Source organism: Poecilia mexicana, unplaced genomic scaffold (genome assembly GCF_051168715.1).
Source record: "Poecilia mexicana isolate PSO_F unplaced genomic scaffold, ASM5116871v1 scaffold_13, whole genome shotgun sequence".
NCBI classification, from domain to species: domain Eukaryota; kingdom Metazoa; phylum Chordata; class Actinopteri; order Cyprinodontiformes; family Poeciliidae; genus Poecilia; species Poecilia mexicana.
This window is the reverse complement of record NW_028263382.1, coordinates 14,659,689-14,674,068: the sequence shown is the minus strand read 5'-3', so window position 1 is coordinate 14,674,068 and position 14,380 is coordinate 14,659,689. Positions and strand designations below refer to the sequence as shown.

At 39.7% G+C, this 14,380-nt stretch overlaps 1 protein-coding gene across 5 annotated transcripts in view; it reads left to right on the top strand.

Annotated features, from left to right (window-relative positions):
- Window positions 1-14,380, top strand: part of LOC106914373 (unconventional myosin-Ic) — a 58,411-nt gene that overhangs the window by 27,200 nt on the left and 16,831 nt on the right. For all 5 annotated transcript variants that reach the window (XM_014981114.2, XM_014981116.2, XM_088011722.1 and 2 more), the window contains exons 2-7: window positions 7,631-7,786; window positions 8,650-8,765; window positions 11,038-11,236; window positions 11,480-11,560; window positions 11,817-11,996; window positions 13,387-13,485. In XM_014981114.2, coding sequence (XP_014836600.1) covers window positions 7,631-7,786; window positions 8,650-8,765; window positions 11,038-11,236; window positions 11,480-11,560; window positions 11,817-11,996; window positions 13,387-13,485 — 831 coding nt within the window. The remainder of the gene's footprint in view (window positions 1-7,630; window positions 7,787-8,649; window positions 8,766-11,037; window positions 11,237-11,479; window positions 11,561-11,816; window positions 11,997-13,386; window positions 13,486-14,380) is intronic.

The window sequence follows — 14,380 nt, the reverse complement described above, 5'->3', positions numbered from 1 at the left end:
AACACTATTTAGTTTTTGTCAAAATACGGCTTAGTTTGTTGAGGTAAGTGGTTCCATGTTGGACAGTTTTATTTTGGAGTAAGAAAGGAAGTAGTTCTTTAGTTGCCTGGTTGTTTTGACAGATTCAGCTAACATCACTTGATTAGAAATGCAGTGAAGAGATCTCCAAACTTTTTGATGGGTTGTGTGACAACATTTTGAGTAGAAAGATGCGATTTTTAAAAAGTTGAGAATATTGTGACTAACTCTGTGCTGGCCAAAGCCAACCAGGCCGGAGACGGCTCGAAAAACAAGAAGCCGACTGTAGAGCAGAGCATTCTGGTTAAAGACAACCAAAACAATCCTGCTAGTCCAATGTTGGTGGGAGAAATTACTTTTAAAAGATGGAGAAATCTTAAAAAAATTTGATGTCACTCAATTTTTATTTACCTTTTGTGAAGAAGGAAGTTGCACTTGATGTCTCTTCATGTTGTTTCCTTCAATGGTTCTTGGTGCAGCGCCCCCACAGGCGGGAGGGTGAAACATATTTTTCAAAGGGTTTAGTTTGGTTGACAGTTCAGTATGAAAGTGAAGCACATCAGCTGAAAATGTAACAAATGTTCCTTATTGAACTCAATCTACCCAACCATCAGGTCAGTTCTAACCAGTGTCAATGTTGGAGCATTGCCACTGGATAATAGATGTTACTTCTTAAGAATAGTTTGAAATAATTGCAAAGGAGTAAGATTTGATCTCTTGAGTTCAGCCTGATAATATATTGCAGTTCTAACATTTTTTATGATATTTGTTGTTGTTTTTTTGATTTTGATGAATTGGCACAGATTTGTTGTGCAGGACAGGAGTCGGCAGTTTTTATGTAAACATGCTGATTGGGCAGAGTATTAACTCTTTTTGCGTTCTGCTCTTTGTAGAGCAGTGGCGTCTGAAGTCATAACCAGAGGTTTAATGTCCTGCATGTTTTAAATGTTGCCTTGATTCGACACACCTGAATCTATTGAAGGGTTAATTAGCAAACCTCTGCACAGCTAGATGACTTCTGAGGAACTTTTCATCAAGAAAAAAACCCCAGTGAGTCTAACAAGTAATTCGCTGGTTGATTAACTAGCTTGCACTCTGCTGCTCAACACAAATGTCCTTCTAGTCTCCAAGCACACTAACCGTGACATGACGGGAGATTTGAAAGGTTTTAAAAAAAAAATTGTGCACTTTGCCTATTAATATTAGATCAGCATAGAAACACAATCTATGAATAAGTGAAAGAAAAAAGTTAGAATCCTTTGATTTTCCAAAATTAAATCTCAAATCTTGTCTCCTCCTTGTGAAAACCAGTATCATGTTTTGCCTGTTTTTGTGAACTGGATCCTTATGTGGCTAGTAGAGAATAGAGTAAATAAACATTGTGAATAGTTTAAAATGTATTTTTGTGGAAGGAAATTGGGAGGATTTTATTAGCTGCCAGCTTGTTTGGCCCACATGCCCTCAGATGTGTGGTGAATTTTTGCTCGCTCCACCTGTTTGTCTGCTTTGCGGAGCGTTGTTACGCTGTGTGGAGAGATCTGAACTTGCTGGAGGAGCGTCTCTATGGTAATGCTAAAAAAATAATGGTAATACGGCTTGCATCTTGTGCAGGTGAGCGGTGGGAGAACGCTTCGAGCGCTGACAGCTTTACATGCACAGACTTGTGGGATATGTCTTACTCCACATTCACACAAGCTTGAAGAGACCGTGACTGATTGGAAGCTCTGCAAAAGATCCTTGTTTTGTTTTTTTAACCACTTCCTTGTTTATAAAATGTTGTGGTTGGCTTGTGATCCTAACAAAACCAGCAGCTCATGCGTAGCTTCTGGGGTCACAGTGCGTTTAGCTTTACTCCAGCTTTCACTTAAAACCTCAGTCACTTAGAAATTAAGACTGAGTTAAATTTAAGTCTTTATTTCTACAGTCTGTGCCCTTTTGTTTAAACCAGCCAGTGCAGAACCAAATGAGGGGAGAAATCGGCGCCAAAAATCTGATTCAGAGATGAAAAATGTGGAAAAAGGGGCAAAATGTTGAGAGAGCAGTTAAATTAGGCAAATCTACACACTTTTTTCTTTTGAAAATCATGTGAACAAGAAAGAACAAGACATTTTTCATATGTTATTTATATTTTATGTGCTTACACATTGTACTCTAGTTGGCTGACATGCGTTGGGGTCTGATTGGTTTATACAAAGCTTTATTGAACATGCCATAAGTTTATGCTAAATTGTTGAGCCAACCAGTTCAGATGCACAGAGTCCTTTCAAAGTACTGCCAACTCCTAAACCTTTTCATATTTTGGGGTTTTTAAATGAATATTATGTAAAATTGACTTTTTTGAGTATTATTCAGCCATCGCATCATAATTACATGTTTTTCTGTCTTAGTTGTGCTGTAGATTGCTCGTAGATTGATCCTTGAGTTGTTTTTTATTCTCCAATTAGTCTGTGTACAATAAAAATTGAAAACTGACAAAAAGCAAGAAAGGGTATTTATCTATGAAACTAACTAACTGACCAGATTGCTCTGAAGAGATTAGACAGGAATTTATTTGGGAGAATCAGAGTAAAGGGGGCTGAATGCATTTGCACACCACTTTTTTCAGATTTTTGAATGTTTTTCTTTTTTTAACTCTGGATTGTTTTCCTTCCTGTTTATACTTATGCATGTCTTTGTGTTGGTCTTTCACAAAAAACTCCAATAAAACATATTGATGTTTGCAGCTGCAAGCTGATAAAAAAGTTGAAAAGAATGCTTTTGCAAGATATGTTCTTTTTTTTTTTTTTTTTTTTTTTTTTTTTGGCATCTTGTGCATTGACTCTCCAGTAATAAACTTTAACCGTCTGAACCAGTGGGTTGACTCTTGCAACTGGAAGGTTGCGTGTTAAATTCCTTGTGTCTCCTGCCTCTGTGCTCCTGCTCTCAACCTCAAGTTTCCTACTGAACTGTGTGTGAATGCGGCTGCGGCGTAAAGCGCTTTAAGTGGTAGTTTGACCAGAAAAGTGCTGAATAAACTCAGTCCTTTTAACATTTGTGGTCTTCCAGACAAGCAGAAAAACAAGTTTGTTTTAAGTGTGCAGCTGGCGACGCTTTCCAAAAATAATGTTTTAAATGGCTAAATCTGGCTTTCTACTACTTAACTCTGATCGTAATGGTTTAATTCTTTTCTTCTGATTTTATAATACTATTACACTCCATTACCCATTTACAGTAATTTTACTGCACATAAATCTGGTAATTGCTCCTTTTAGAAGTGGATGGACTCTACTGAAAAAGACATTTAAATAAGGTCCAAGTATAACACACATGAACATGTAGTGTAAACGTGGAGACAGTTGGTGTTAAGAGCTACTTTATGTTGAGTCAATCAAAGATTAGCAGTAATAACATTAGATCTGATGATGTAGAGATATTTCAATCTGAACTAGGGATGCAATTAATAATTATTTTAGTTGATGATTGATTTATTGATTATTTTATTAATTGCCACGTTCCGCATTTTTCATTTAAGCCTTTTTTTTATACAATGTTAGAAATGCATTAAAAGACACAATTTAATTCCTTTTTCATAAAAAGAATAAGAAAATAATATGTTCTACCCAAAAGGTTATAAAATTTTTAACATATTTTCTTTTTAACTTAAATGCAAAATGTATATATTTTTGCACAGTTTTGCCTCAGTTACTGCTCTGCTTTTTTCCTGTATACTCCAGTTAATAATTAGCGATTACTAAATCGGCTGACGATGAATCTGATTAGTCGTTTCAGCTCTGGTCTGAGCGATGGTGATTTTAGCGATCGGTCATCTCAGAAGCGTGGGAGCTTCTCAGCTCTCCTCCCTCCATCCTGGCTCTGAGCGGCTCTGTTTGCTGAACAGGATTTGGAAAACATGACGACTAGTGGCAGCCAGGCAGGCACGTACGCCTCGAGTTCTTGAAAGCGGGTGGAGATCCGCGGTACCCTCAGGAAAGCCAAACGGTGAAAGGAGAATTGGGAAACGGTGAAGTAATGGAGCGCGACACAGAGGAGGATGTGTTAAAGAAGAAGAAATGTGCTGAACACTCTAATTAGGCTGTCTCTCCATAAAATATGCAAAGTCATGTAAATTTTCTTCCATTTTACAGTAAAGTCTGCTTGGTTCTTTATTCACATTTGGGCTGAACCTGCTGCTACTTTAGTCTTTCCCAGGAACAAACCCTCTGGGGAGGAAGTCGCGTTTCCAGCTGCAGCAACGCCTTTGAATTCAAAGATCTGAACTGGTAAAATACCTGAACATAGAAGCTCCGTTCCTTTACTGGGAGGTGAGAGGAGCAAATAAAATGAAGTCAAAGCGGTGACAGATTACCAGGATGTTAAAACACTCGGCTGTAGCAACACACACTCGCTCACAGCTGCTGTTTTCTGTGTGAAACAATAGGTCACCAGAGCTCATGTTGTCCAAACAGAGCTGAGTGGTGGGAGACACACGGCTGTGTGGGATAAAGTTACATATCAACACACAATTATGATCCCCAGAGGTGTTCTCCCAACTCCTTACACTCCTGATTCATTGCGTTACTTTGTTTTTACATGTAGCACTGATAACATGGGTGTTAAGAAAGCAAAGGATCATTTATACGTTATGGAAATAAATCATTCAGGCAGGATTTGAACTAGACGTGTTTAATCAGAAAATGTCTTGAGAGGATGAGTTATATCAAGTGTTTGTTTCTAAAAGCTTAAAATGAGAGCGAATCCGCTGCATATCCCCGCAGGACGAGGATGTTTCACACCAAAAGACAAAATGAGAGACATAAATACCAAAACCCAGATTTGCTATGACCTGATGCTAACAGAGACGATCTGAAATAAACCAAACTTCAACTTTAGATTTGATCCAAATCCTTCCTGCTAAAACCAGATTCAGTTCATCATAAAAGCCAATTGGTGAAATGTTATTTAGATAAAGAAGCCAAATTGTATGAATTTAGCCTCATCTTTGCAAATATCTGCCTATCAAGCTGTTTAGTTGAGTTTTAATATCTTCTTTTGTCTAAATTAGTGTTGGAAGGTTGACAAGAGAACTTTATTCTTCGTAGGGAAGTCTAAAGGAATAAGTTTTTTATTTTATAATATATTTCATATATACTGGTGTTGAAACTGTAATTGATGGTTTGGGTATCTGATATCATTTTGATCCAAAAAAAAGTTGGATGTGAAATGATCAAAAAGTGAAATGAGCAGCTCTGGCTGAGGTCTGTCTCTTATTTTAGCATCCTGAATTATCTGATCCTTTTTACATCTTTTAAACTTCCTCTTTTTTTTTATTTTTGAACCTCTTACCGCTACTGAAAATGGCTGGGGATTGAATCAGAAGGTTTTACCCTGAATTTGTGTCGTTTTTAAGACCTTTTGTCTACTGTACAGCTTTGATTTCAGCCTGAAAGAGACAACAGTGAATGAGCATCAGGAGAGAGAGACTCCAGCAGCCTCCTTCCTTCCCTCCCAGCCGAGCCACTCGCCTCTTTGAGAGGCTGTAAAGTTAAATTACAGGCTGGTTCAGTTAATTAAAGAGCACAAATGGAGCAGGCAGTGTTAGCTAATGTTATTAGGCACAGGAAGCTGCTGTTTGTGTCAGGTTTGTTGTCCTGATGCCGGACGATGCGTTCAGGGACATGGACCAACTCAGGCTGGGGAAGACCAACCGAACACTTGGGCTGAGATCAAATGTGGTTCTGCATATTTGGGTGAAACTTGAATAAGATGCTCTGTGTGTGTGTGTGTGTGTGTGTGTGTGTGTGTGTGTGTGTGTGTGTGTGTGTGTGTGTGCGCGCGGAGATTTTAATGGGCCTCAAGATGGCTGCAGTGAGGAGTTTCTAGGAGGGTTAAAGCAGTGATGGAGCTGGACTGGAGTCCCAACCCAGCATCCGTCAGACTCACCTTCCCTTTTCTCCCTCTCCTGTTTTTCCCTCTGCTCTAATTAATACGTTCTGTCCTCCCTCAAGCCTTCTCATCTCTTTCTCAATCCAAGTCTGCGCTGTAGCCTCCTGAGGGAGACGTCTTCTGCACTGCCTAACACAACAACAACACCTGCTGTGCTACTGTGTGTCCTGTCCTCAGCCTGGCTCCTTCCTCCTCCAACTTATTTCAGTTTGCACTTTGCACTGCTGACTGCATCTCAACAATGGATGTCGGTAACTTGGCCAGTCTTATGCGGAAAACTCAAGCCACTATTTTAGAAAACGGCTTCCTGGGCAAACGCCTCGATGAGCTGAGACATGTGAGTGCTGCGCTTTGACTTTGCACTTCTGATGCTAAATTTGTCTGGTGATACTTTTTTAAACAAGTGAAACCGGGGTGGGTCTTTTTTTTTTTTTGCACTTGGCTTGGGGCGACAACACTTCTGGCGCCACATCTGGGCTCGGCTCGATCTCGCTTTTTTAGAAGTGAGAAGTTCACTTACAAGCCTTTCATCAACAAAAACTGAGTGTTTGTTTCATTCACATCCACACAGTTGTAGTTTGCCAACTGTGGCGTTTATGCATTTGGTGTAGATTTGTTGTTATGGTTGGAATATTGAACGAGGCAATATCTCTACCTCTTTAGTAGAGATGCACTGATAAAAGATTGGTGGCTTCAACATTTTGTACCTTTGCATTTTTGGTTTTGCTTCTTCCCAGCACAAACGCTGGCATTTTTCTGCTCACTTTTAAAGTTTTAAACGTGCTGCTGTGAAATATATCTCACCTCTACCTGTCCGTACCACTCAGACTCTAGTATCATTTAGATATGTCTGATAGTAATTTAAATCCTAATTTTGTGTTTTACTTACTTTTGTTGCTGTTTTACCATTGTGGATGTAACTGTGAAGCACTTTGACCGTCTGATGCGGGTTTTTTAAATGCACTAAATAATTAAATTTGACATTAGCTTCTCGATATGCTGCATTCAGTGCCTGGATTTTTTGTTTCTGTGTTTCCGTCACATATCGGGTCAGTTCAGGTCAAAGTGATTCTATCCTTCTCACAATCTGATTTAATTTTTTTTTTTTCAGTGCGTCTATTTTTTACTACAATTACTCCATGACTGTTCAGCTTTATGAGTACAGCAATAATTAATATGTGTTTCACTATGAATAACAAGGGTCAAAGCTTCTAGGTTTTGTTTTTATAATTATGTAGATGTTACTAAGTAAGGCTTATAATTTCCTACATCTTTGAATCAAACCTAGGTGTGTTTTTTTTTTTTTTTGTATTACATGAAGAGATTGAGTCGTTAAGCATTGCTTTATCTGAGAATGAACAGCTGCTGTGAATTTTTTAGCACACTATAATTTAGCTTAAAATTTTTAAGTTGTGTTCCTTATGAACAATAAATGATGCAGTTTGACTCAACCTGACATGACCGACTGTAGAACTACTTCCATCTGCTGCTGTCCTCCTCCTACAGTCGACTTTTTCTTCTTCTGCTGGTTGACTTTCAATCAGGCCTTCTTATTTGCTCATTACCGTCACAAAAACTCTTGGAAATCGAAGACTCTAATTTATCTCCGTTGGTTTTTGTGTTGCACATTGAAGAATAACGCTTGTTGTATTATTTTTTTAAGTTACACTAACAAACTCTCTTGTTGCAGGTGGTGGCGAGTGACGGGGTCCGGGCTATGATGGAGTCGGCCCTGACAGCCAGAGACCGGGTGGGAGTGCAGGATTTTGTCCTGCTGGAGAACTTCACCAGCGAGGCGGCCTTCATAGAGAACCTGCGGAAACGCTTCAAGGAGAACCTGATCTATGTGAGTCAATGTCGAGGGCTAGCGGCACACATTAGGCAAATTTTTATGGGATTATTTAAGTTTAGTGCCATGTTTTCTCTAATGAGACACAGTAAGTTTTTTTTCTTTTCCTGGAGGTGGAATGAGCCTTCGCAGGGATACTGAAACAACACGATTATTTTTCAACATTTCTCGTGAAGCAGCTTTCTGTTAGCGTCACAATTTTCAGATGAAAAAAGACTAAAAAAAAAGAAAAAAAAGGCTAAACTCTCACTGTGAAAGTGAGAGTTAGTTTTAAAGTAAAAAATGTCATATTTGAGTTGTATTGTGAAAGTCGGTCTACATCATTTCGTTGTACAACAGAACCAGCCACCAGTTCTTAAGCTGCTTTGGGACATTTAAATGAATCTGAAATTCAAAAATATTTGGTTTTAATTGTAAATTGTAAATTTAATTGTAAGATATAATTAAATTATAAATTAATTGTAAATTATAAAAAGTTTTCTATGGCTCTGTATTGAAAAAATTTTTTTAAAGCAATTTAAGATTTCTGAAACTTATTAGAATCTTGAAACATTATTTGTAATGAATCATTTATTTTTTGTGGCTCGGGCGTTTGGACCTCTTGAGATTAAATTTTATAATTTAAACCCTTGTCAAATGTGTTTAAGCCCTTTTATTTTATTTTAAAAAAAAAGAGGGATTCTGAGTTTTCTTAATTTTGTTAAAATTCAATACAGTTTACAGTCTTTCTTTAGCTAAATTAATTTCTAGAGCCATAATTTACACATGTAAGAAATTTGCTGACAATTTTCAAACATGTTCTTCTTATAAAACCGTTTTTATTTTATTGCAATATGACCGCTTCGTTCTCTTTTCCTCAGACTTACATCGGTTCTGTGCTGGTGTCGGTGAACCCGTATAAAGACCTGGAGATCTACACCAAGAACCACATGGAGCGATACCGCGGCGTCAACTTCTACGAGGTTTCTCCACACATGTAAGTGCACGGATCTCTCCGTACGCAGCGTTCGCTCCGTTAAAGGACAAATCGTCTCATAAGGCTGAAACGACTGATCGAGATTAAATCGATTATTGATAATTGATTTAGTAATTCAGTAATCATTAACTGGAGCATACAGACTCAAAAAAGGCCATTTGCTGAAAGAACAACGTACTAAAGCATTAATTAAGTCACAACTAAGCCAAATTATATTTAAGATAAATCCATATTTGTCTGTGAATATATTCTACTCTTCACCTGCTTCAAATTCTGTAAATGGAAAATCTGTAAATCACATTTTAATGTCCAGTTATTTATCAATTATTTCAAAATAATACTCAGTATATCAGCCCTGCACTGTATTAATGTTAAGGTTTTCACATGTTAATGATTTATTTTCTTATTTGAAAAGGGAATTTGTATCTTTTCATCTATTTCTAACGTTTGAAAAAGGCTTAAGTGAAAAATCTGCAGAATGTGGGAATCTTTTTTTATCTAATTAGTCGTCAGAATAATTGATTATTAAAAGAAAATAACCTGCAGCAAAGAGCAGTCAGCAGGTTCCTCAGGATGTGAAGGAGGCTTACAGTGAGATAATAAGTCGAGACAAATGACATAACTGCTAAATACTGTCTGAGTGGTAAAATGAAACAAAATATTTGCTTTGTCCGCTTTTCTCAGCTACGTCATCTTCACAAGTCTGAGTGTCCTCTTCTCTATTCATCATGGCTGCGGCCACAGCGTTTGAAACGCTGCCACAGGAGGGGTCAGGGAATTCCCTTTAAATCCTTCCAAAACAATCCAGCACATTATAAAGAGTCAAGAGCGGCTGCACTGGAACATTTCACAAGCCTGTGCTTTCACGTTGTCTGCGCTCGAGCGTGTGGCTAAATGTTTTCTCTCCCTCTGTGTGGAAAGAGAGATGTGCTTCAGTGAAGAGGAGAGGTTAGAAGGGTGGAGGATGGGGGGGAGCTGGAAAGAAAAGTGAGCAAGTGTTGGTACCAGGCGAGAGGTTTCCTCCATGCAGAGGGAATTCCTCTGACCCCAACTTGACCCCCGCTCAGACTCCGGTGTCAAACACGAACGGCACCGAGCGCGAGTGCAGCAACATTCAAGCGGCTGCTTTTTATCTTTCACCGATTAGTCCGCTGTCAGAAATGTGTCAAAACATGCTGAAATAACAGCACCAGGAAGATGGCGACCCGGAGCTGATGAGCGATGGTGTAGCTGGAACAAGCTGGGTTTCACTCGGGTCTTTATGATTCATGCTTATACTCCGACTGTGACGGGCTAGCATATGACACATTCCAGGCATGAATTTTCCAAAGTCAATATTTTCTTTAACACGTTGTCATCCAGTAATGGGACGCATTGCTCTTATTCTGGATTTTTTCTGTTTTTCCAAGTCTTTTAACAGCATTGTTTCACTTTGGTACTGAATTGATGTGCATTCCTCTTCAATTAATGGATTACTGAGACTAATCTGACCTGTGATTGGCTGGGCTCCTCCAAAATGAGCTGGATGTTTGGGTTTCCCTCCTACTAGCTGATCTTAGATAAGGAGAGACGTCCAGAGCTTTGTGAATTTCCAGTTGCTTGATTTTGTCTCTGAAAAAGAAGTGGTCATTGTAAAACAAGATTATGTTTGCTTTGCCACCGTCTTAGGATAAACTAAAGGTATTTGACACTTGATAGTCGGGTAGACTCGGCTCAACTGGGGGCCAGAATTGCAGCATTTGTTACATTTTCAGCTGGTGCGGCTCGCTTTCACACCGCATTGTGTTAAAGGATCCAAACCTTTTCAAAACCTTTTCACTTCCTCGTTTGCAGTGGCGCTGCACCGAGAATCACTGAAGGAAACGACACAAAAATATCTGGTGATGACACTGAGCACAACTTTCTTTCTTCTTCAGAAAATGCAAACAAAAGTGGAGTGGTGTCAGATTTTAGCCACTTTTGAATTAATTTTTTGTCTTTGGTAAAAGATAATCTGCCATTTCTCCTGCTAGTACTAGACCCTGATGGTTGTTTTTGTTGTATTTACCCAGAATTCCCAGAGTATAGTCCAGTTGACATCTACCAGAATGAGACTTTACTTCTTCGTTCTGCATCAGAGTTCAATCGCGCATTCGCACGTCTCCAAACAGATCAAACCTTCTAGGCAAATGAACTAGAGTTTGATTAATTCAGACTAAGCACCCAAACTCATCTTCCTCTTCCCTTAAGACATCAAGTCTTCTGATACTCTTGCCTTCCTCCCCTCCTGCAGCTATGCGGTGTCAGACAATGCCTACCGCTCCATGAGGACGGAGCGGAAGGACCAGTGCATACTGATCTCAGGGGAGAGCGGCGCCGGGAAGACGGAAGCGTCCAAAAAGATCCTGCAGTACTACGCCGTCACCTGTCCAGCCAGCGAACAAGTGCAGACCGTGAAAGACCGTTTGTTGCAGTCCAACCCAGTGCTGGAGGTATCTGTGTTTTATTCTACTTTTATAGAACAAAGCGCTGAAAGAATCATCTCTACTAGTAGATTTCTTAACAAGCTTTGTCCTTCATTCCTTTTTCACTCTCACCTTTTTTCTTTATTCTCCTCCTATCTTTATCACATTCCTTCATCTGCACCGTCTTGTTATCTCTATTCCATAATCCATCACTTATCACTCCTCTCCTCTTTCACTTTTCCTTATTTGCTGTGTCTTTCTCCCTGCCAGGCCTTTGGGAATGCCAAGACGTTGCGTAACGACAACTCCAGCCGCTTTGGCAAGTACATGGACGTTCAGTTTGACTTTAAGGTGAGCAACAAGCAGGCAAAAGTCTCCAAAATCCAAAGAAGTTTATAAAGAAATTGAAAATATGTTGAGGATTAAGAAGTTATAATACATCTAATCCACACCTCCCCTTTTTTATGAGTGCACTATATGTTTAATGGACGACAAAATCCCTCTGGAACCTGCATGTTTTACTACACCTCAGTACCCCAGCCTTACCCAATCCTCCTTCTCCTCGTCTTCCTCCCACCGCCGTCCCTGGCCTCTCTCCCGTCGACAGGGGGCTCCGGTCGGCGGCCACATCATCAACTACCTGCTGGAGAAGTCCCGAGTGGTCCACCAGAACCACGGGGAGAGAAACTTCCACATTTTCTATCAGATGATCGAAGGAGGCGAAGAAGACCTGCTGCGACGGCTTGGCCTGGAGAGGAACACCCAGCAGTATCAGTACCTGGTTAAGGTGAGGGTGGGACAAACACGTCGATGTTCCTCCACTCACTGTTTCCACTTCGAAACAGTATGGTGGCAGCTTGATGGTTTTCTTCATCAGGGAGTTAATGGAAAGATGAATGGAGGCAAAAACAAACAAAGCAAAACCAGCTGGAGGCTTTAAAAGACTTAAAACTGAGGTTACATGCTAGTAGAACACAAACCCTGGCTAGGAGAGCCTAGTCAAAGTCCAAACTTAAGTTAAATTGAGACTGAGCAAATAAAAATGGGCAATAATTCTTAGCTTAGCTTAGAAGCACAATGTGGGTAAAGACATTTTCCAAAACACTAAAGTCCCTGTAGGTCAGAGATACTAGATTTTAAAAATGTGTATTTATAAATCACTGAAAGGCTTGTTGTTGTTGTTGTGGTTGTGGTTGTTGTAACAGCCTTCCTGACCTCTCAGACCTTCTGGTTCTGGTTCTGCTCTGTGTCCCCAGAACCAGAACCAAACATGGAGAAGCAGCATTCAGCTTCTATCCTCCACTAATCTGGAAAAAACTTCTAGAAAACTGCAAAACAGCCAGAACACCGAGTTCCTTTAAATCAAGGCTAAAAAGCCATCTATTTAACTTGCCTTTGATTCATAATAAGTAGAATGTTGATCAATGTATTGATTATTCCTGATTATTTGAGAAAATGCAATCTTTATTGCTTATTTCATAATTGGTTAAAGTTTTATGTTTTTAAGGTGAAAAGCACTTGGAACTGCTTTGTTGTCGAAATGAGCTTTAAAAATAAACTTGACTCAACTTGCAGACGGAAATGGTTCTGCTACATACTGGGTCATACAGACTAGCACATACTATTTTACAATTATGCATTGCTTTGTCACATTAATTCCTATGAAATACATGTAAATTTGTTGTTATAACCTGACAAAAAGTGAAAAAGTTAAAGGGGTAATGACACTTTTTGGAGGTTTTACCTTTCTTTGAAACGGCTTTAGCCAGTAGAGCAAAATGTCCTTCAGTGCCCTGTTTGGTCCAACCTGCCTGAAGCTTTTGGTCCGTCCCGAACGCCTGCCTCTGCGTCCCAGTGGACGGCCAAGTTAATGGGCTCAGAGCGAGCAATGCTCAGAGCAGTGTAAGGGCTTTCCTCAGAGGACAGATCTTCCTTAGGGGACTTGCTGAACTCTCCTTTTCACACAAACTCTCTCCATCACCTTCCAAACCAAAGCAGCTTCCACCTGTGTTTGTCTAAGTAGGTGTTTATATTGCATACACAAAGATGTTTAGCTGTAAACAGCTGTTTGCGCATCACCTGCTCTGTGAAAATCTGCCTCTCATGGTTGAAAAAGTCTAAACTCTGCTTCACTTGGTTTCCAAATTTGAGTTTAACTCGTCCGACGCGTCCCACAGGGCAACTGTCCCAAAGTGAGCTCCATCAACGACCGCAGTGACTGGAAGGTGGTGAGAAAAGCCCTGACTGTCATTGGCTTCAGTGACGATGAAGTGGAGGTAAGAAACAAACAATGTAATTATGGTGAGAACAAAGTCAGAGACTTTTTAGCTTTTGGTTTTTATGTATCACGACACAAACTACAATCTGGTTCTTAATGGGTATTAAATTTAAGGATATGCAACCTTAAGTCAGCCACAATTTATGACATGATAACAGAAGCTCAGCCGAAATGCTTAGCGATTGCGTGTTTGTGCGTTTTATGTTATGTGTTGTAGTTTTTGAGGTTGTATTTGCTTTGCATTCATTTGTGTTAAGGACCAAATCATATCTTGTCTCAAAACAAGAAACCCAGGAACTGAAAGACGTTCCAGTTACCCTTTATTTCGCCTCTTCCTCATTTATTTGCGTTTTGACTGTGGGTAGAGTTGGTGTCCTGTGAAGGAGTCTGAACCAGCTGTTTCTTTTAACTACTGCTGAATTGAGATCAGAACAACATAAACTCAAGAGGTTTGAACTTAAAGTTGCTGTTTATGCTGATGATCTAGTTACTTTTATTTTCAGTCACCACATTTTGTTGTGCTGTGTCATTACTTATCCAGTGTGTCACAATGCTTAGCGACTTCTCAGACCCGCTAACAACTTTCTATTAAATAAGCATTACAAATCTAGCAACTTCTTTCCGTTATTGGAAAGTTTTATGGCGAAACGAAAGCAGTTCTGCCGCTGCGCTCTGTCCTGTGTGATTACAGAGTTCTGCCGTGAGCCTCTCCTGCTTCATAAGTACTGTTTTACATCGGTGTCCGTCCTGCAGCTTGCAGACATTAGTCTGAGTGGAGGAGACCCATCCAGCTCTGTGTCCACTTTGCAAATCAGTCACACACGCTGGGAAACGCTACTGATAACAGTTCACTAATTTAACTCCTGACTTGCCACCAGGGCTGTGTGTCGTAC